Source organism: Trichosurus vulpecula, chromosome 1 (assembly GCF_011100635.1).
Source record: "Trichosurus vulpecula isolate mTriVul1 chromosome 1, mTriVul1.pri, whole genome shotgun sequence".
NCBI classification, from domain to species: domain Eukaryota; kingdom Metazoa; phylum Chordata; class Mammalia; order Diprotodontia; family Phalangeridae; genus Trichosurus; species Trichosurus vulpecula.
In genome coordinates this window covers 382,078,992-382,094,057 of record NC_050573.1, presented here as the reverse complement: position 1 = coordinate 382,094,057, position 15,066 = coordinate 382,078,992, and the positions used below count along the sequence as shown (strand labels likewise).

General features: G+C 37.4%; 1 protein-coding gene across 2 annotated transcripts in view; it reads left to right on the top strand.

Annotated features, from left to right (window-relative positions):
• The window catches only part of DYM (dymeclin), a 622,593-nt gene that overhangs the window by 50,346 nt on the left and 557,181 nt on the right, over positions 1 to 15,066 (top strand). For both annotated transcript variants that reach the window (XM_036759110.1, XM_036759118.1), the window contains exon 3: positions 11,618 to 11,670. In XM_036759110.1, the coding sequence (XP_036615005.1) occupies positions 11,618 to 11,670 (53 nt within the window). The remainder of the gene's footprint in view (positions 1 to 11,617; positions 11,671 to 15,066) is intronic.

Here is a 15,066-nt window from a genome sequence, read left to right as displayed (position 1 = left end):
TTTTGGGACTGTACTTTGTGAATATTATTTGTGTTTTTGGAATGGATCTGCTGTGCCAAAAAAGTCATCAATTAAAAAAAAAAGATGAGAACAGTACCCTGAATTTTGACATTAGAGAACATTGACAATAGATTGACACTGTTCCATTAATCTATACTCATTGATGGTTCAACCAGCATCTAATGCTATCATGTTGGTGACATTGCTTCATCTTTCTGCTATTGAAACAGTATTGTTTTTGGAATTAGAGGATGTGGATTTGATTCCTAGATTTTCCATGTACCACCTCTTTGACGTAACCCAAGTCATGTCCCTTTTCTGGTCCTCATTTTCTTATTTGTATAATGATAGTATTGGAACTCTTTTTAAGACTTATGTCTATGCTTCTGTGATGTCATGAGAGATTTTGCCAAATGCCTTGTTCATATTTAGTTATTAATTTTTTGGGGGAGGGAGGCAGAAGACAGTACAGATTAAAGTCTTTCATGTCTCGGGACAAAGCTTTGGCATTAGGATCAGCCTGAGTTACTGAAAAGTTTGAATTAAAAATGTATTTATAATGATTAAAATTTTATTAGGCTACTTCAGTATTTCATTGAAATTTTAGTTTCATTCATTTGGTTCTTCCTTCCATTGATGAAGGTCTTAACCTATCTGTACTTTCTTGTTCTATTTAGGCATTTTTTAAAGTGTCTACTATGTGCCAGGCACTATGCTAAGTGATAGGTTTATAAAGAATGCCAAAAGACAGTCCCTCCCCTCAAGGACTTCATAATCTAATCCTGTGCAGTTCTTGTCCATGCTTTCCTACCAATCCTACACAGAGGGTCTATTCCATCTAGGGACCTTGCTCTAGGGATTTTTTTATGTTTCATGGATACTAATGTATTACTCAGGCTTTCCATCTGAATTCTCTCACTTAGTACTTGATTGATTTACATCTTTTGCTTCCTTTCACATATTTTATTGATAAGAAATTGAGGTAGTTTTAACACATTTAAGTATATGCAGTAACTTTAATTAATTGCTGTTTCTAAGATGGGATTTTGTATTTTTTCATTGATTCAAATTTCCTTAATTTTGAATAGTGGAAAGAGTACTCCTGGCTAATGAGTCAGGAGACCTTGATTCTGTTTATGACTGTCTTTAGTTTCTGTGTAACCACGGACAGATTTTTTTGCTTCTATGTCACAGTTTTGTCATTTGTAAAAAAGTAGGTAATAACACCTGTTCTACTAGTGTAAAAAGTAGGTAATAACACCTGTTCTATTAGATGTTCTTGCCAACATCAAATGAAATAATGGAGATGAAAGACCCTTGAAAAATGAGGACTTGATTTGCATGCAAAAAATTGCTATCCTGACTCCTTTTTTTTCTTTTTTCTTTTTTTTATTTAATATATTTAGTTTTCAGCATTGATTTTCGCAAGAGTTTAAATTACAAATTTTCTCCCCATTTCTACCCTCCCCCCTACTCCAAGATGGCATATATTCTGGTTGCCCTGTTCCCCAGTCAGCCCTCCCTTCTGTCACCCCACTCCCCTCCCATCCCCCTTTCCCTTTCTTTCTTGTAGGGCAAGATAGATTTCTACGCCCCATTGCCTGTATATCTTATTTTCTAGATGCATGCACAAACTTTTTTTTTGTTTGTTTTTGAACATCTGTTTTTAAAACTTTGAGTTCCAAATTCTCTCCCCTCTTCCCTTCCCACCCACCCTGCCTAAGAAGTCAAGCAATTCAACATAGGCCACATGTGTATCATTATGTATAACCCTTCCACAATACTCATGTTGTGAAAGACTCACTGTATTTTGCTCCTTCCTAAACTATCCCCCTTTATTGAATTTTCTACCTTGATCCTGTCCCCTTTCGAAAGTGTTTGTTTTTGATTACCTCCACCCCCATCTGCCCTCCCTTCTATCATCTCCCCCCTTTTTTATCTTCTTCTTCCTCCTTTTTTCCTGTGGGGTAAGTTACCCAATTGAGTATGTATGGTATTTCCTCCTCAGGTCAAATCTGATGAGAGCAAGATTCACTCATTCCCCCTCACCTGCCTTCTCTTCTCTTCCTACAGAACTGCTTTTTCTTTCCACTTTTATGTGAGCTAATTTTCCCCATTCTATCTCTCCCTATCTTCCTCTCTCAATATATTCCTCTCTCATCCCTTAATTTGATTTTATTTCTTTTAGATATCTTCCCTTCATCTTCAACTCACCCTGTGCCCTCTCTCTCTCTCTATATATATATACACATACACATATATATACATACACACTCATATATACATATATATACATAAACATATATATGCATATATATATGTATATATGCATAGTCCCTTCAGCTACCCTAATACTGAGGTCTGATGAATCTTACACATCATCTTTCCATGTAGGAATGTAAACAAAACAGTTCAATTTTATTAAGTCTCTTGAAATTTCTTTTTCTTGATTACCTTTTCATGCTTCTCTTGATTCTTGTGTTTGGAAGTCAAATTTTCTATTCAGCTCTGGTCTTTTCACTGAGAAAGCTTGAAAGTCCTCTATTTTATTGAAAGTCAATATTTTGCCTTGGAGCATGATACTCAGTTTTGCTGGGTAGGTGATTCTTGGTTTTAATCCTAGCTCCATTGCCCTCTGGAATATCATATTCCAAGCCCTTCGATCTCTTAATGTAGAAGCTGCTTGCAGTATTTTCTCCTTGTTCTGGGAGCTCTGGAATTTGGCGACAGTATTCCTAGGAGATTTCTTTTTGGGATCTATTTGAGGAGGTGATTGGTGGATTCTTTCAATTTCTATTTTGCCCTGTGGCTCTAGAATATCAGAGCAGTTCTCCTTGATAATTTCTTGAAAGATGATATCTAGGCTCTTTTTTTGATCATGGCTTTCAGGTAGTCCAATTATTTTTAAATTATCTCTTCTGGATCTATTTTCCAGGTCAGTGGTTTTTCCAGTGAGATATTTCACATTGTCTTCCATTTTTTCATTCCTTTGGTTCTGTTTTATAATATCTTGATTTCTCATCAAGTCACTAGCTTCCACTTGCTCCAATCTCATTTTTAAGGTAGTATTTTCTTCAGTGGTCTTTTGGACCTCCTTTTCCATTTGGCTAATTCTGCCTTTCAAGGCATTCTTCTCCTCATTGGCTTTTTGGAGCTCTTTTGCCATTTGAGTTAGTCTATTTTTTAAGATGTTGTTTTCTTCAGTGTATTTTTCAGCATTTTTTTGGGTCTCCTTTAGCAAGTCATTGACTTGTTTTTCATGGTTTTCTTGCATCCTTCTCATTTCTCTTCCCAATTTTTCCTCTACTTCTCTAACTTGCTTTTCAAATCGTTTTTGAGCTCTTCCATGGCCTGAGATCAGTTCATGTTTTTCTTGGAGGCTTTTGTTGTAGGCTCTTTGACTTTGTTGACTTCTTCTGTCTGTATGTTTTGATCTTCTTTGTCACCAAAGTAAGATTCCAAAGTCTCAGACTGAATCTGGGTGTGTTTTTGCTGCCTGGCCATATTCCCAACCAACTAACTTGACCCTTGAGTTTTTCAGCAGGGTATGACTGCTTGTAGACTAAAGAGTTCTATGTTGCACGTTTTAAGGGTGATGCGCCAGCTCTGCCACACCAGCACTCCTCCTTCCCCAAGAACCCCTAATCTGGACTGGACTTAGATCTTCAGCAGGCTCTTCACTCCTGCTCTGATCTGCCTCTTAATTCCTCCCATCAGGTGGACCTGGGGCCGGAAGCAACTGCAGCTGTACTTCTGTACCTGCCCCACCTCCGCTGCCCCCGAGGCAGTAGCCGAACTGTGAACTCCCTGTCCCCAGCCGCTTTTCCCACTAACCTTCTCTGTTGTCTTTGGTGTTTGTGGGTTGAGAAGTCTGGTAACTGCTTCAGCTCACTGATTCAGGGTTCTAGGGCATGCTGTGCCCAGCTCCTGGTCTGGTTGGTCCGCGCAGCTCACGTTGGGCTCTGCTCTGCTCCCACCTCCCAGCTCCGTGTGGGATAGACCTCACCCAGAGACCATCCAGGCTGTCCTGGGCTGGAGCCCTGCTTCCCTCTGCTGTTTTGTGGGTTCTGCAGTTCTAGAATTGGTTCAGAGCCATTTTTTATAGGTTTCTGGAGGGACTCCGCGGGGAGCTCACCCTAGTCCCTGCTTTCCAGCCGCCATCTTGGCTCTGCCCCTGCTATCCCGACTCCTTAAACATTTTGCTGTCTTAAATAATTAATACAGCTAGTTAAACAAAACTCAAAAATATTTATTCTATTTTTTATAGTAAAGCTTTGTTTTTATTAAAAGTAATTGTAAATTTCAAACTGAACCTAGTCACATTACCACAAATGCTCAGTGATACTTTGCTACATATATACTTTGAAGGTAGCATGGTTATTTTTCATTTTTCTGTGAATCGTTCAACTTAGTGGTTTAGCAAAAAAGAAAGAAAGAAAGAAAGCTATTTTGGTACCTTAAATCATTACAAATTCAAAGAAAACAAGACATTTTTTGCTAGTGTTCGGAATTGCTTCCTAACCATTTGGTAAGCTGTAACCAATTACAGCATGAGTAGAGTCCTTCTGTCTCAGAGCTGTCATTCACATCCACAGGCTCTTTGGCTCCAGCAGTGAGACCAAGCCATTCTTAGGGATGCCGCTGTGTGCGTCACTGTGAAAAATAAGGTATAGCAAGCAGAACGGGGGGGGGGGGAAGAGAGAGGGGGGGATAAAGAAGGATAGACTGGAGAGAGAGAAATGGAAAGCAAGAATAAGGAAATGTTTGAGTGCCCTAGCAATTGCCCCCAGTGTCAATGATTGGCGTTAGTGATGTAGATTGTCTACAACTGATTTCGTACATTACTTTAGGTCATTACTTCTCTAAGTTCAAATAGTATTTTCCTTACCAACAATATAGCCTACTGTATGAATGTTCTACTAGTTGAGCTGCTGGACAAGTTAATAAAGATGAAAAATAAATTCCATGCATTTCATTTGTGACAATAATCTGAAATAATTTATTGATTGACTTATTTTGGTTATAGAAACTAGAATTCTTCAACTACAGTTCAGTTGACATAATTACTTAGCTTTTCTCCCTAGTAAATGTTCCTTTGTGTCAGTTTTGGAAAACTGCTTGAAGTCTAATAGTGTTACATTAATGAACATTAACAGTGTTAATTAATGAAAGGATACATGTTTAATACCAAGTTTCCATTTTTATATGCATACATTCAAATGACTTCTGTCTGTAGGGTTGTGGTATAAAGCAAATCTGATAGTGCCAATGTTGTTGCTCTCCTGTCACCTTTATGAATCTTGATCAGTGACATGTGGCAACATTCTCTGAATAAATGGTTAATATGGTCCATCCTTTGTCCTTATAACAGAAAAAAATATTCAGGATTTTTTTTTCATACCATTTGCCTATTTCTTTTCTTTTCCACTTGAACTTAACTGACATTTCTGCTCACATGTCAGTGTTTTGTTTTTTTTTTAAACATACCCTGTATTTTATTGTTTACAGATTTCTCTTCACTATTCTATCCCTGAGTAGTTTGGTCAGAATGTTAAAAATGCAGAAGTTAATTCCATTATCTATCAGTTCAGTCAACAAGCATTTATTAAATGTTTACTGTGTTCCAGGCACTGTGCTAAACACTGGGGATACAAAGAAAGACAAAAACTGTATATATGTATATCCTTCTTAGAGGGGTCTGCCCTAACAGTTGCACGGCTGGGAAAGGCTTCCTGCAGAAGGTGGTGTTTGAATTGAGTCTTGAAGAAAGCCAGGGATTTTAAGAGGGTGAGGTGAAGTGGAAGATGATGCAGGGGAAGGGAGACAGCCAATGCAAAGGCATTAAGATAGAAGATGAAATGTTGTGTGTAAGGTATAATAAAATAAGGTAGAGTGGCTGGACTGTGTGGGGCAGGTAACAAAGTATGATGAAAAGGTAGGAAGGGGACAGGTTGTGGGGGAAAAAACCCATGGTAACAAAAATCTCCTTACAAAAACTTTTGTTGTGCCTTATTTCAAACAATATTTGATCAAAAAGAAAAAACCCCAATTAGTACAATAAAATAATCAGCTCTTTGGATTTTAATGGGATTTCTAAATGAATTTTGTTTTTCTTTGTTAATCTTTTGTGCAACATTCATAAACACTCATTGACCAGGTATTGTGATAGGTGCTGGGGATGAGTTACAAGTATTAAGAATGGGACTGTCTTTATTTTTCAGGGAGCTTACAGTCTAATGGAGGAGATAGTACAGGTATATACAGAATAAATTAAAAAGTGAATAAACAGAAGTAAATACAAAGTACTGAAATGCAAGGGATTTTGGCAGCTTTCCAAAGGAGGGGATCAGGAAGAGCTTCATGCAGAAAAGGCTGTGTCTTACAGGAAAAGAGGGACCCTCTGAAGGAGCAGTAAGGAGGGAGTATCATCTAGGCATGGGGCAGGTAGCGTTAAGACCATAGTCTTTTCCCTTTTCCTGAAGAGGTGAGAATTATGCTCCACTTAAGTGCAGCACACTTGTCCCTTTTCCTCACGGGATCAGAGGTAGGAAGTCCTTTTGATTAATTCAGCAAAGCCCTCATGGTAGTAATGAGGAGTCTTGGGGGAATGGTTCTATGATTTCAGAAAAATTAAATATTGCTCTGTTAGTTGGAACAGAATGTTAAACAAAACTGTACTTTATTATATTGTGATGTTTTCCTTGTTCGTAATTCTTTTAAATGTTACTTCCAAATTCCTTGCATTAGAGAGATGTCCTAGGACTTGAATGGAATATGTCAATTTGAATATGTCTCTGTCTGTCGCCTCCCCCCCCACCCCCGCCCCCGCACTTGGATTAGAATAGTGTTAAATTAATAGAAACAGTTATCACCTTAGGTTTATATTCTAATCTAGGTAAGTAATTTCACTTTCCCTTCCCTCCTCCCCACCCCAACCCCCTTTATCTCATTTTTGCTTCTTCTCTTAGCTCTGATGAGTCAGTTTTCTGACTCTACACAAACAGGCGACTTAAGGATTACTCCTCCATCAATAATAAGTCTTTGGAGCTGTTAAAATATAATAGGTTTCAAAAAAATATATAATAGGTTTCATTCTTCATGGTGTTATTTGATACTTTAGTGCTTACCAATTCTTTTTCAGAAAAAATTATACTCTAGAGGTATGAAACTTCAATATAATCTACAGGTCTTTGTTATCTCATTTCTTCCTCAGGAACTATACTTTCCAGTGTATTTTTCCCCACCCTCACTTTCCCCCTCCTTTGCATTGAAGCCATCAAGTATCAGAGTATATGTTGATTTGGTATGGGAGGACTTATATTTTTCATAGATTATCTCAACCATTTCATTTTCAGTAAATGATACTGATGCATAAATTAGTTATTTTTATAGTGGTCTTTTTGCAAATACTTATACAGACCATGCACAATAAAATATAGTAATTAATTCGGGAGTATAAGCCTTATTGGAGATGTAAAAATGACATCTTAAACCAATCATTCAGCAAGCATTTATTGAATGCTTACTATGTGTCAGGTACATATACAAATACAAAGAAAGAAGAAAATATTATGTGAAGAGTTTACATTCTTATGGAGGAGACAGAAAGTACATATATACCCTGCATAGATATTAAGTGAGTAATAAATAAGTGCATAATAGTAAAGGGGGACACTAGCAATTAGGAAGATCACAGAAGGCTTCATGAAGCTATGTCTTAAAGGGAAAGAGGAACTCTGAATCAGAGGTAATAAGGGAATACATTGTAAACATGTAGGGTGGCCAGTCAAAAGGCATGAACGTGAGTGTTGTGTGTAGGGAACAGAGATAAGGCCATTTTGACTGGATTGCAGTGAGTAGGTTAGAACTGTTGAATAAGAATAAAAGATTAAAAATTAAAAGTTGGGAACCAGGTTGTGAAGGGCTTTAAAAGCTAAACATATAAGTTTGTATTTTATCCTAGAGGTAATAAATAGTAAGTTATTGGAGTTAATTGAGAGTAGGGAAGTGACATATTCAGGTCTGCACTTAAGAATTGCTTCGGCATCATTGTGTAGTATGGATTGAAATGGTGAGGAATTTAAGTCAGGGAGACCAGTTAGGATGCTGTTGCAAATACCCAGGTGAGAGATGATGAGGGACTGACCTAAGGTGATAACTGGGTAGAGAGAAGGTGTTGGAGGTGTATTTTGGAGGTAGAATCAGCAAGAATTGGATATGTGAGAGGGAATGAAGAGTTGGGGACAATGCCAAAGATATAAACCTCATCACTAGAAAGAATTTTGCCTGTGACAGAAAAAGAGAAGTTTGGAAAAGGGAAAGGTTTGGAGGTAAAAATAATGAGTTTAGTTTTGTACATTTTGAGTTGTATATGTCTCTGGGACATCCAGTTTGAAATTTCCATTAGGCCATTGACAGTGTGGAACTGGGGATCGGGGAAGAGTCTAGGACTGCGTAAGTATATTTGAAAGTCATTTGCATAGAGATAGTAGTTAAATCCACATGATCATATCAGCAGATGTACAAAGTTTTGGGGAAAGTTAAGATATATGTTGAAAACTTTAAAAAGCACAGGGATGGAAGGGACCTTGTAAACTATGATAAAATAGAATGTATCTAAACGCTAAAGCTAGCAATATTTATACTGGAAAAATACCACTTGCTTTTTCCTAATAAATTTGGGGTAGAACAAGCTTGTCAGGTAATAGTGGGGAGAGGTGACAACCTTGTTTTACCTCAGATTTATTAGGAAAGCATGCAGCCTATTTCTATTACTTTGGGGTTTAGGTACATAGCAATTCACATTCAAAGACTCATATAAATATTATTTTAAAACATTTTTTTTTTACTGGAAGTCAAGGAAGGCAAAGAATTGGAGGAATAGATTGTTTGTAGATGAGCCATACTAATATAGAAGTGATTGGGACTGGACCATTATTGATTCAGGAAATTCCCAGATAAGGAAATTCCTTTCGTCAGTGCAAGTTGGCACCTTCTCTGAAACTTAAGATTTTACGGAATTGCCAAGAGTACTGAAAGGATAAGTGACTTGTCTCAGGTCACACAGTCAGCATATGTCAGAGGTGAGGCTTAAGCCTTGGTCTTTGAAAATAGCTCCCTAGATCATACCACAATGATAAAATAAAGATGACCATACCACAAAATTTAATTTACAGATTTTCATGTACATATAACTATATGATAGGTTCACAGATTTAAAACTGTAGGGGAGTTTGGTCATCAAGTCCAACCCCTCCATATTGCAGATGAAGGAACTTTAGCCTAGGACATAAAGTGACTTTCCCCAAGGTCACATGTGTAGTAACAGCTGAGATTTGAACTCAGGTCTTCTGACTCCAAATCCAGTATTCTTTCCACTATGCTTCTCTATACTTTTTATTTATGGATTAAATTTTTTTTTTAAGTAGGTGAATGGAGCAAGAAACAAAAGTGCTGCAACTCAGTATCCCAGCCCAATAACATAAATAATTGAGGGAAGGACTCTTTATCTCTTAGGAACTTCCAGGTTAACTAGAAAGTGGTTTGGCAGAAAATAAGTTTAGACCACTATGTTGCATTGTATTGTATAATAAGTTCCATATGGATACATTCCCTAAATACAAAAAAAATTAAAGGAGAATAAAAAGAAGAACCTTTCACAGTTACGGCTAGTGGGAGAATTTTTAGTGAAACATGGAAGAGTGATAATGTGGAGATGCTGCTGCTGCTAATAATAATAATAATAATAATAATAATAATAATGATGGTAATCCTGAGCATAGGATTTAGAGATAGAGAACTTGGGTTTAAATCTGTCTTCCACTTCTCTGATAAAATCTGATATCTATAATTTTTAGGGAATTAGTACAGATATATAAGATCAAGAGCTTTTCCCCAATAGATGTGACGTGAATAGTTTTCAAAAGAATTGCAGACTATCAGCAACTATATGAAAGATCGTGCTAAATCTCTCAAAATGAGAGAAACATGAACTAAAACAGCTCTGACATTTTACCTCACCTGCAACAAGTTGGGAAAAATTGATGAAAATGGTATTCAAAGGATTATGGGAAAACAGACACAATAGCAGAACTATGAATTGATGTGCCAGGCACTACATTTAGCTGTAAGGATACAAAAAGAGGGAGAAGACAGCTCCTGCCCGCAAGGAGATCCAACCATTCTGGAAATAAATTTAGAATTATATAAGCAATGTCACTAAACTCTTGACCCAGAGATCCAATTACTGTGTGTATATCCTAAAAAACTCAAAGAGAGAAAGATCAGTGCCATATATACTGAAATATTAATAATAAAACATTTTATGGTAGCAAAAAACTGGAAACAAATTGGGTAGCCACTGATTGAGGATGTAACTGACAAGTTGTGGTATGTGAATGTCTTGGAATATTGTTGTGGTATAATATTTGATGAACTGATAAAGACTGGAGTGAGTGGAATCAGAACAACATTGTACACAATGACTATAATAATGTAAGTGAAAGAATTATGCGATGAAGTTGATTGTTGAGTGATTTTAATGACCAGCTTGGACCTGGGAGAAGAGATAAGGAAATGTACCTCTCTTCTTTTAGTAGAGATTGTAAGCTCTGGGAGTAGAATGTTCAGAACAGGATCAGATAGAGTCTTTTTTTTTCCTCTCCTCTTCTTAAAAGTTAGAGCTTATTGGGAGGGGGTGGATTATGGATATGCAGAACTGACTGATATAAAAACAGAAGTCATCAATAAAATTTATTATTAAAAAATAAATGATAGGAGCTTTATTCACTGTCAGTCAGAGATTAAATCATCCCTGAAATTATAATGTATATCTCTGGAAAAAATAAGGTTTTATTTAATTGAAATTTTCCAGAATAACATGTATTTAGGAAGTCTCTGTTTCTTGCCCCTGGGACTTTACTGATTTCTTTTCACCTTTACCTTTTAGTTTCCCTGGTTTCCCTCAAGATTTAGCTGAATTCTACCTTTTGCACGAAGCCTTTCTTTTTTCCTCTACTCTTTGTGCTTTTTCCCTGCAAAGATTACTTTCTAGCTACTGTGTGTTATTTACATTTATCTAGTTATTTACATGTTGTCTCTCCCTCCCTCTCCTCCCAATATGACCTTTTTTTTCCCTTCCCTCCCCTCCTTCTCCTTCCCTTTCCTCATCTGTCTCCTTCTGTTCCTTTCCTTTCCCCACTTTTCTAGTAAAAAAAACAGTTAACTTGTATCTGATTAGTGATGCACAGTCCAGTTAACAAAGTAGTAGTTTACATTATGATCTTACTGATAGTGGAGACCTTTCTATTTATTGTAAGACCAGTTATTTATGTGAAAGTGGTGTTTATCACAGTGCCTTGCACATAGTGATTATTTGATCAATATTTGTTATTGATGAACAGTGGCTTTAAGTCAAATGTTGAGAATGCTTTTGTTCTGGGTACTATGTTTATCTGTTCCAATTCTAATTCTATACTGTGAAATAATTTTGAAATACTTATGTTCCAGTAAAATGATAAGACCTTTTAAAAAAATCTGAATATTGAAAAAAGGCTATCGAATACTTTGTATACCTATTATGTTCCAACCAATCATTTTCCTCTTCTTTTCTTCCCAGTGCTGAACTGAAACTCTTAGAGGAAGCCACCATCTCAGTTTGCAAGTCTTTAGGTAAGAGAATTAATATTGGTTAATGAACAGGTCTTATTCCGTGCTAGTCTATACTTCTAGCATACAGCATTCCCCAGATATGGATTAAGCACCCATTTATACGATCATGTTGTTTCTCAAGAAGTCAGTTCAGTAGCCCATATTTCTGTAAACAGCTTAACATTTTTGATCTGGTTCCTTTAGGGTAGTCAAGGGTTAAAGCTGAGTTGTTTAACAAGGTGTTTAATCAGTGTTCTTTTAAAAGAAAGTACTCTGCTGTTCTAAAATCCTTTGCTGCTTTAGGAGGAAAGCAAATTATAGAAAAAGTGCATATTAATATAATTCAGCTGCTTGAACTATAGTGACAATATTGACTGTGAGAATTATATGCATAGTGGAATGTGCCTAAGAGGGACAACAGCATTTCGCAGCTAAGAGTTCATGCAGTAATGAGTATGATGGGGGTAGTTAAGGTTAGTTTCTTGGAAAGATGTGAACATGGGACTAGATTTGGGTAGAGGGGATGGGCATGGGTTGGTGGAAAAAGAGAATTGGGTATGTTACAGGCAGAGCACATGGCATGAGTAAAGGTAGGGGAAAAGGAAAGAGTGTGTAGGGAGTGGTACCACATTCTTTCCACCATGCCACATTTTGTCATTAGAGTGGAAGAAAATGCCTATATCTAGCAGGTTAAATTTGGACTTCAGGTCTTAGATGAGGAAATGAGTTAATCACTTAAGCACTTATTAAGTGTCTTGTATACTTCAGTCACTCCACAACATGTATTTATTAAGTGCCTGTTTATGTGCCAGGTACTGTGCTAACCACTGGAGATGCAAAGAACATTAAAAAAAAATAGTCCCTGTTCTCAAAGAGCTCACTGTGTAATGGGGGAGACAACATGAAAACAACTACGTACAAACAAACTATATATGGGATAAATTTGGTGTAGTTTTACAGGGGAGGCACTAGGATTAAGGGAGGTGGTCAGGAAAGGCTTCTTGCAGAAGGTGGGATTTATGCTGGGCCTTGAAGGAAGACAGGCCAGAAGATTAGACCAGGAGACATGAGGAAGGGAAGAATTTTAGGTATGGGGAGTCCCCTTGAAAATATCTGTAGTCTTGTGTTATCAGGAGGAATCCAACTTTTAGTGAGTTCAAAAAGATGGAAAGAGAGGGAAAGGAAAAGGCTTAAGATGAAAGCAAGTTTATTATCTATGGAACAGGCATTCCAAAGAGCACAGTGGAAGGGATGGGTAACTTTAGAGTGGGACATTAAGGGGATTGGGTTGAGGGAGAATGGAATAGGGGAATAGGCAGAGAAGGGAACAGAGAACAGGATTTGAATAATGAGTGCTGAGGTTACAGAATCACTGGAATGAGGAGGGTATGACTGGGTGAGAGTTTGTTAGATTCTTCAGATAGTAAGCATTTATTAAGTGCCTACTATGTGTCAGGCACTGTGCTAAGTACTCTGGATACAAAAAGAGGCGAAAGACAATTCTTTCCCTCAAGGAACTCATAGTCTGATGAGTTCGATAGGTTATCAGCATCCCTAGGGAGGACTTGGCCTTAGACAAAAAGATAGGAAATAAGTATTTATTAGTTACTTACTATGTGCCAGGCATTGTGCTAAGTGCTAGAGATACAAATACAAGCAAAAAGAGATCCTTTCCTCTCAGGGACCTTACATTCTCATGGAGGAAGACAGCGTACAAAAGGGAGCAGAAAAGGAGGAAATGGGTAGAGGAGGAAAATGAAGGTACCTGGCCAGGGGCTGGGGTTTTGAAGTCTTGAAGTCAGAAATGGGACCAAGAGAGACATGAATCCTCAGGGGGTTAGGCAACAGGATATAAATGGAAAAGAAGGGGAGGGGGCACCTTGCGAGGTTTTTGGAATCCAAAGGGAAATGTATCCTGTTCTTATATTCAGGGAGCTTACATTCTGTGAGGGGAAGGCAATGTGTACATATACATATATGTGTACATGTGTGTATATATCTATGTGGGTGTATACACACACACACAAGATGATTTGGGAGGAGAGGGTTCTAGTAGCTGGGAAGATCAGGATTGTGGAGACCTTGGCATGTTTGTAGGCAGTGGGAGAAGACATGGAGCATTGTGATTAAGGTTACAGATAGGAAGGTTGGCCTTAGTGAAGAGAAGGGCCATCTCTTCATCAGAGACAGGAATAAAAGAGGAAAGAATGGACTATGATGTCATGGGGTTGTGACATGTAGAGAAGAGGAGAAGAGAAGCCTCATGATGAATGGCTTTTATTTTTTCAACAAAGTTTGAGGCCAGGTCCTCTGTTGAGCCAGTAGGCATAGGGAGTTATGTGGGAGACTCGAGAGAAAAAATTGGTTTGGAATAGCCACTATAGAAAATATGATATAGAATCATTTATGGAGGGATAAAAATATTGCCTTGTTTCAGTGATGGCCTAATTGAGATTAAATAAGAAAGGCAGTTAGATGGCTCAGTGGATAGAGGGCCTGGAGTCAGCAAGCCCCGAGTTCAAATCCACCCTTAGATACTTACTAATTGTATGACCCTTGGGCAAGTCACTTAATATCTGTTTGCCTTAATCCACTGAAGAAGGAAATAGCAAACCACTCCAGCATCTTTGCCAAGAAAACTCCATGAAGGTGCTGTGGTCCACAGGGTCATGAACAGTTAGACATGACTGAAAAACAACAACAGAATTTGTAGTGGACCTGCTGTGTATGATTGATTACAGGATTTCCTTCAGCATCATTAGTGTATATATGTATATACATATATATATGCACATACACACACATGTATACATATGTATTGTCTTCATTGATAACATACATACTTCTTGAGGGCAAGAACTGTTTTACTTCTCTTTTTAGCACTAATGCTTGGCATATAATAGGTGCTTAATGAATGAAAAAGACTTAAGTCCTTACTGTGTACAAAGCAATGCGCTTTAGTAAATTTAATTAATAATTGTCTGTTGATTTATTATATTTCACCTTGTTTTATAAAATGCTTTCTTCATGATAATCCTGTGTAACTAGTACAATTGTAAAGGGCCTTTGAGATCTTTTAGTCTAACCTAGAGTAAGAATTTTTTCTACACCGTGGCTGCCATAAAGGCATTCCGCCTGTGCTCAAATGCTTCCAGTGATTTTTAGATAGCATAAAACAGGTCTTATGTTTAGTAATATGTTCTAAATTTTGCTTACTAGTCTGCTTTTTCAAATTCGTGCTTTTCTCTGTTTTTAAAATTGGGACAATATTTGCCTGTTTTCATTCTACTGGCACCTCTCTCATTCCTTAGGATTAGTCAGAGATAACTGACAGCTGTTCAGTTAGTGATCATATCTGTAGGTTTTTTCATTGTTCTAGGATGGAGTTCATCTGAACCAAGAAATCAGAACTCATTT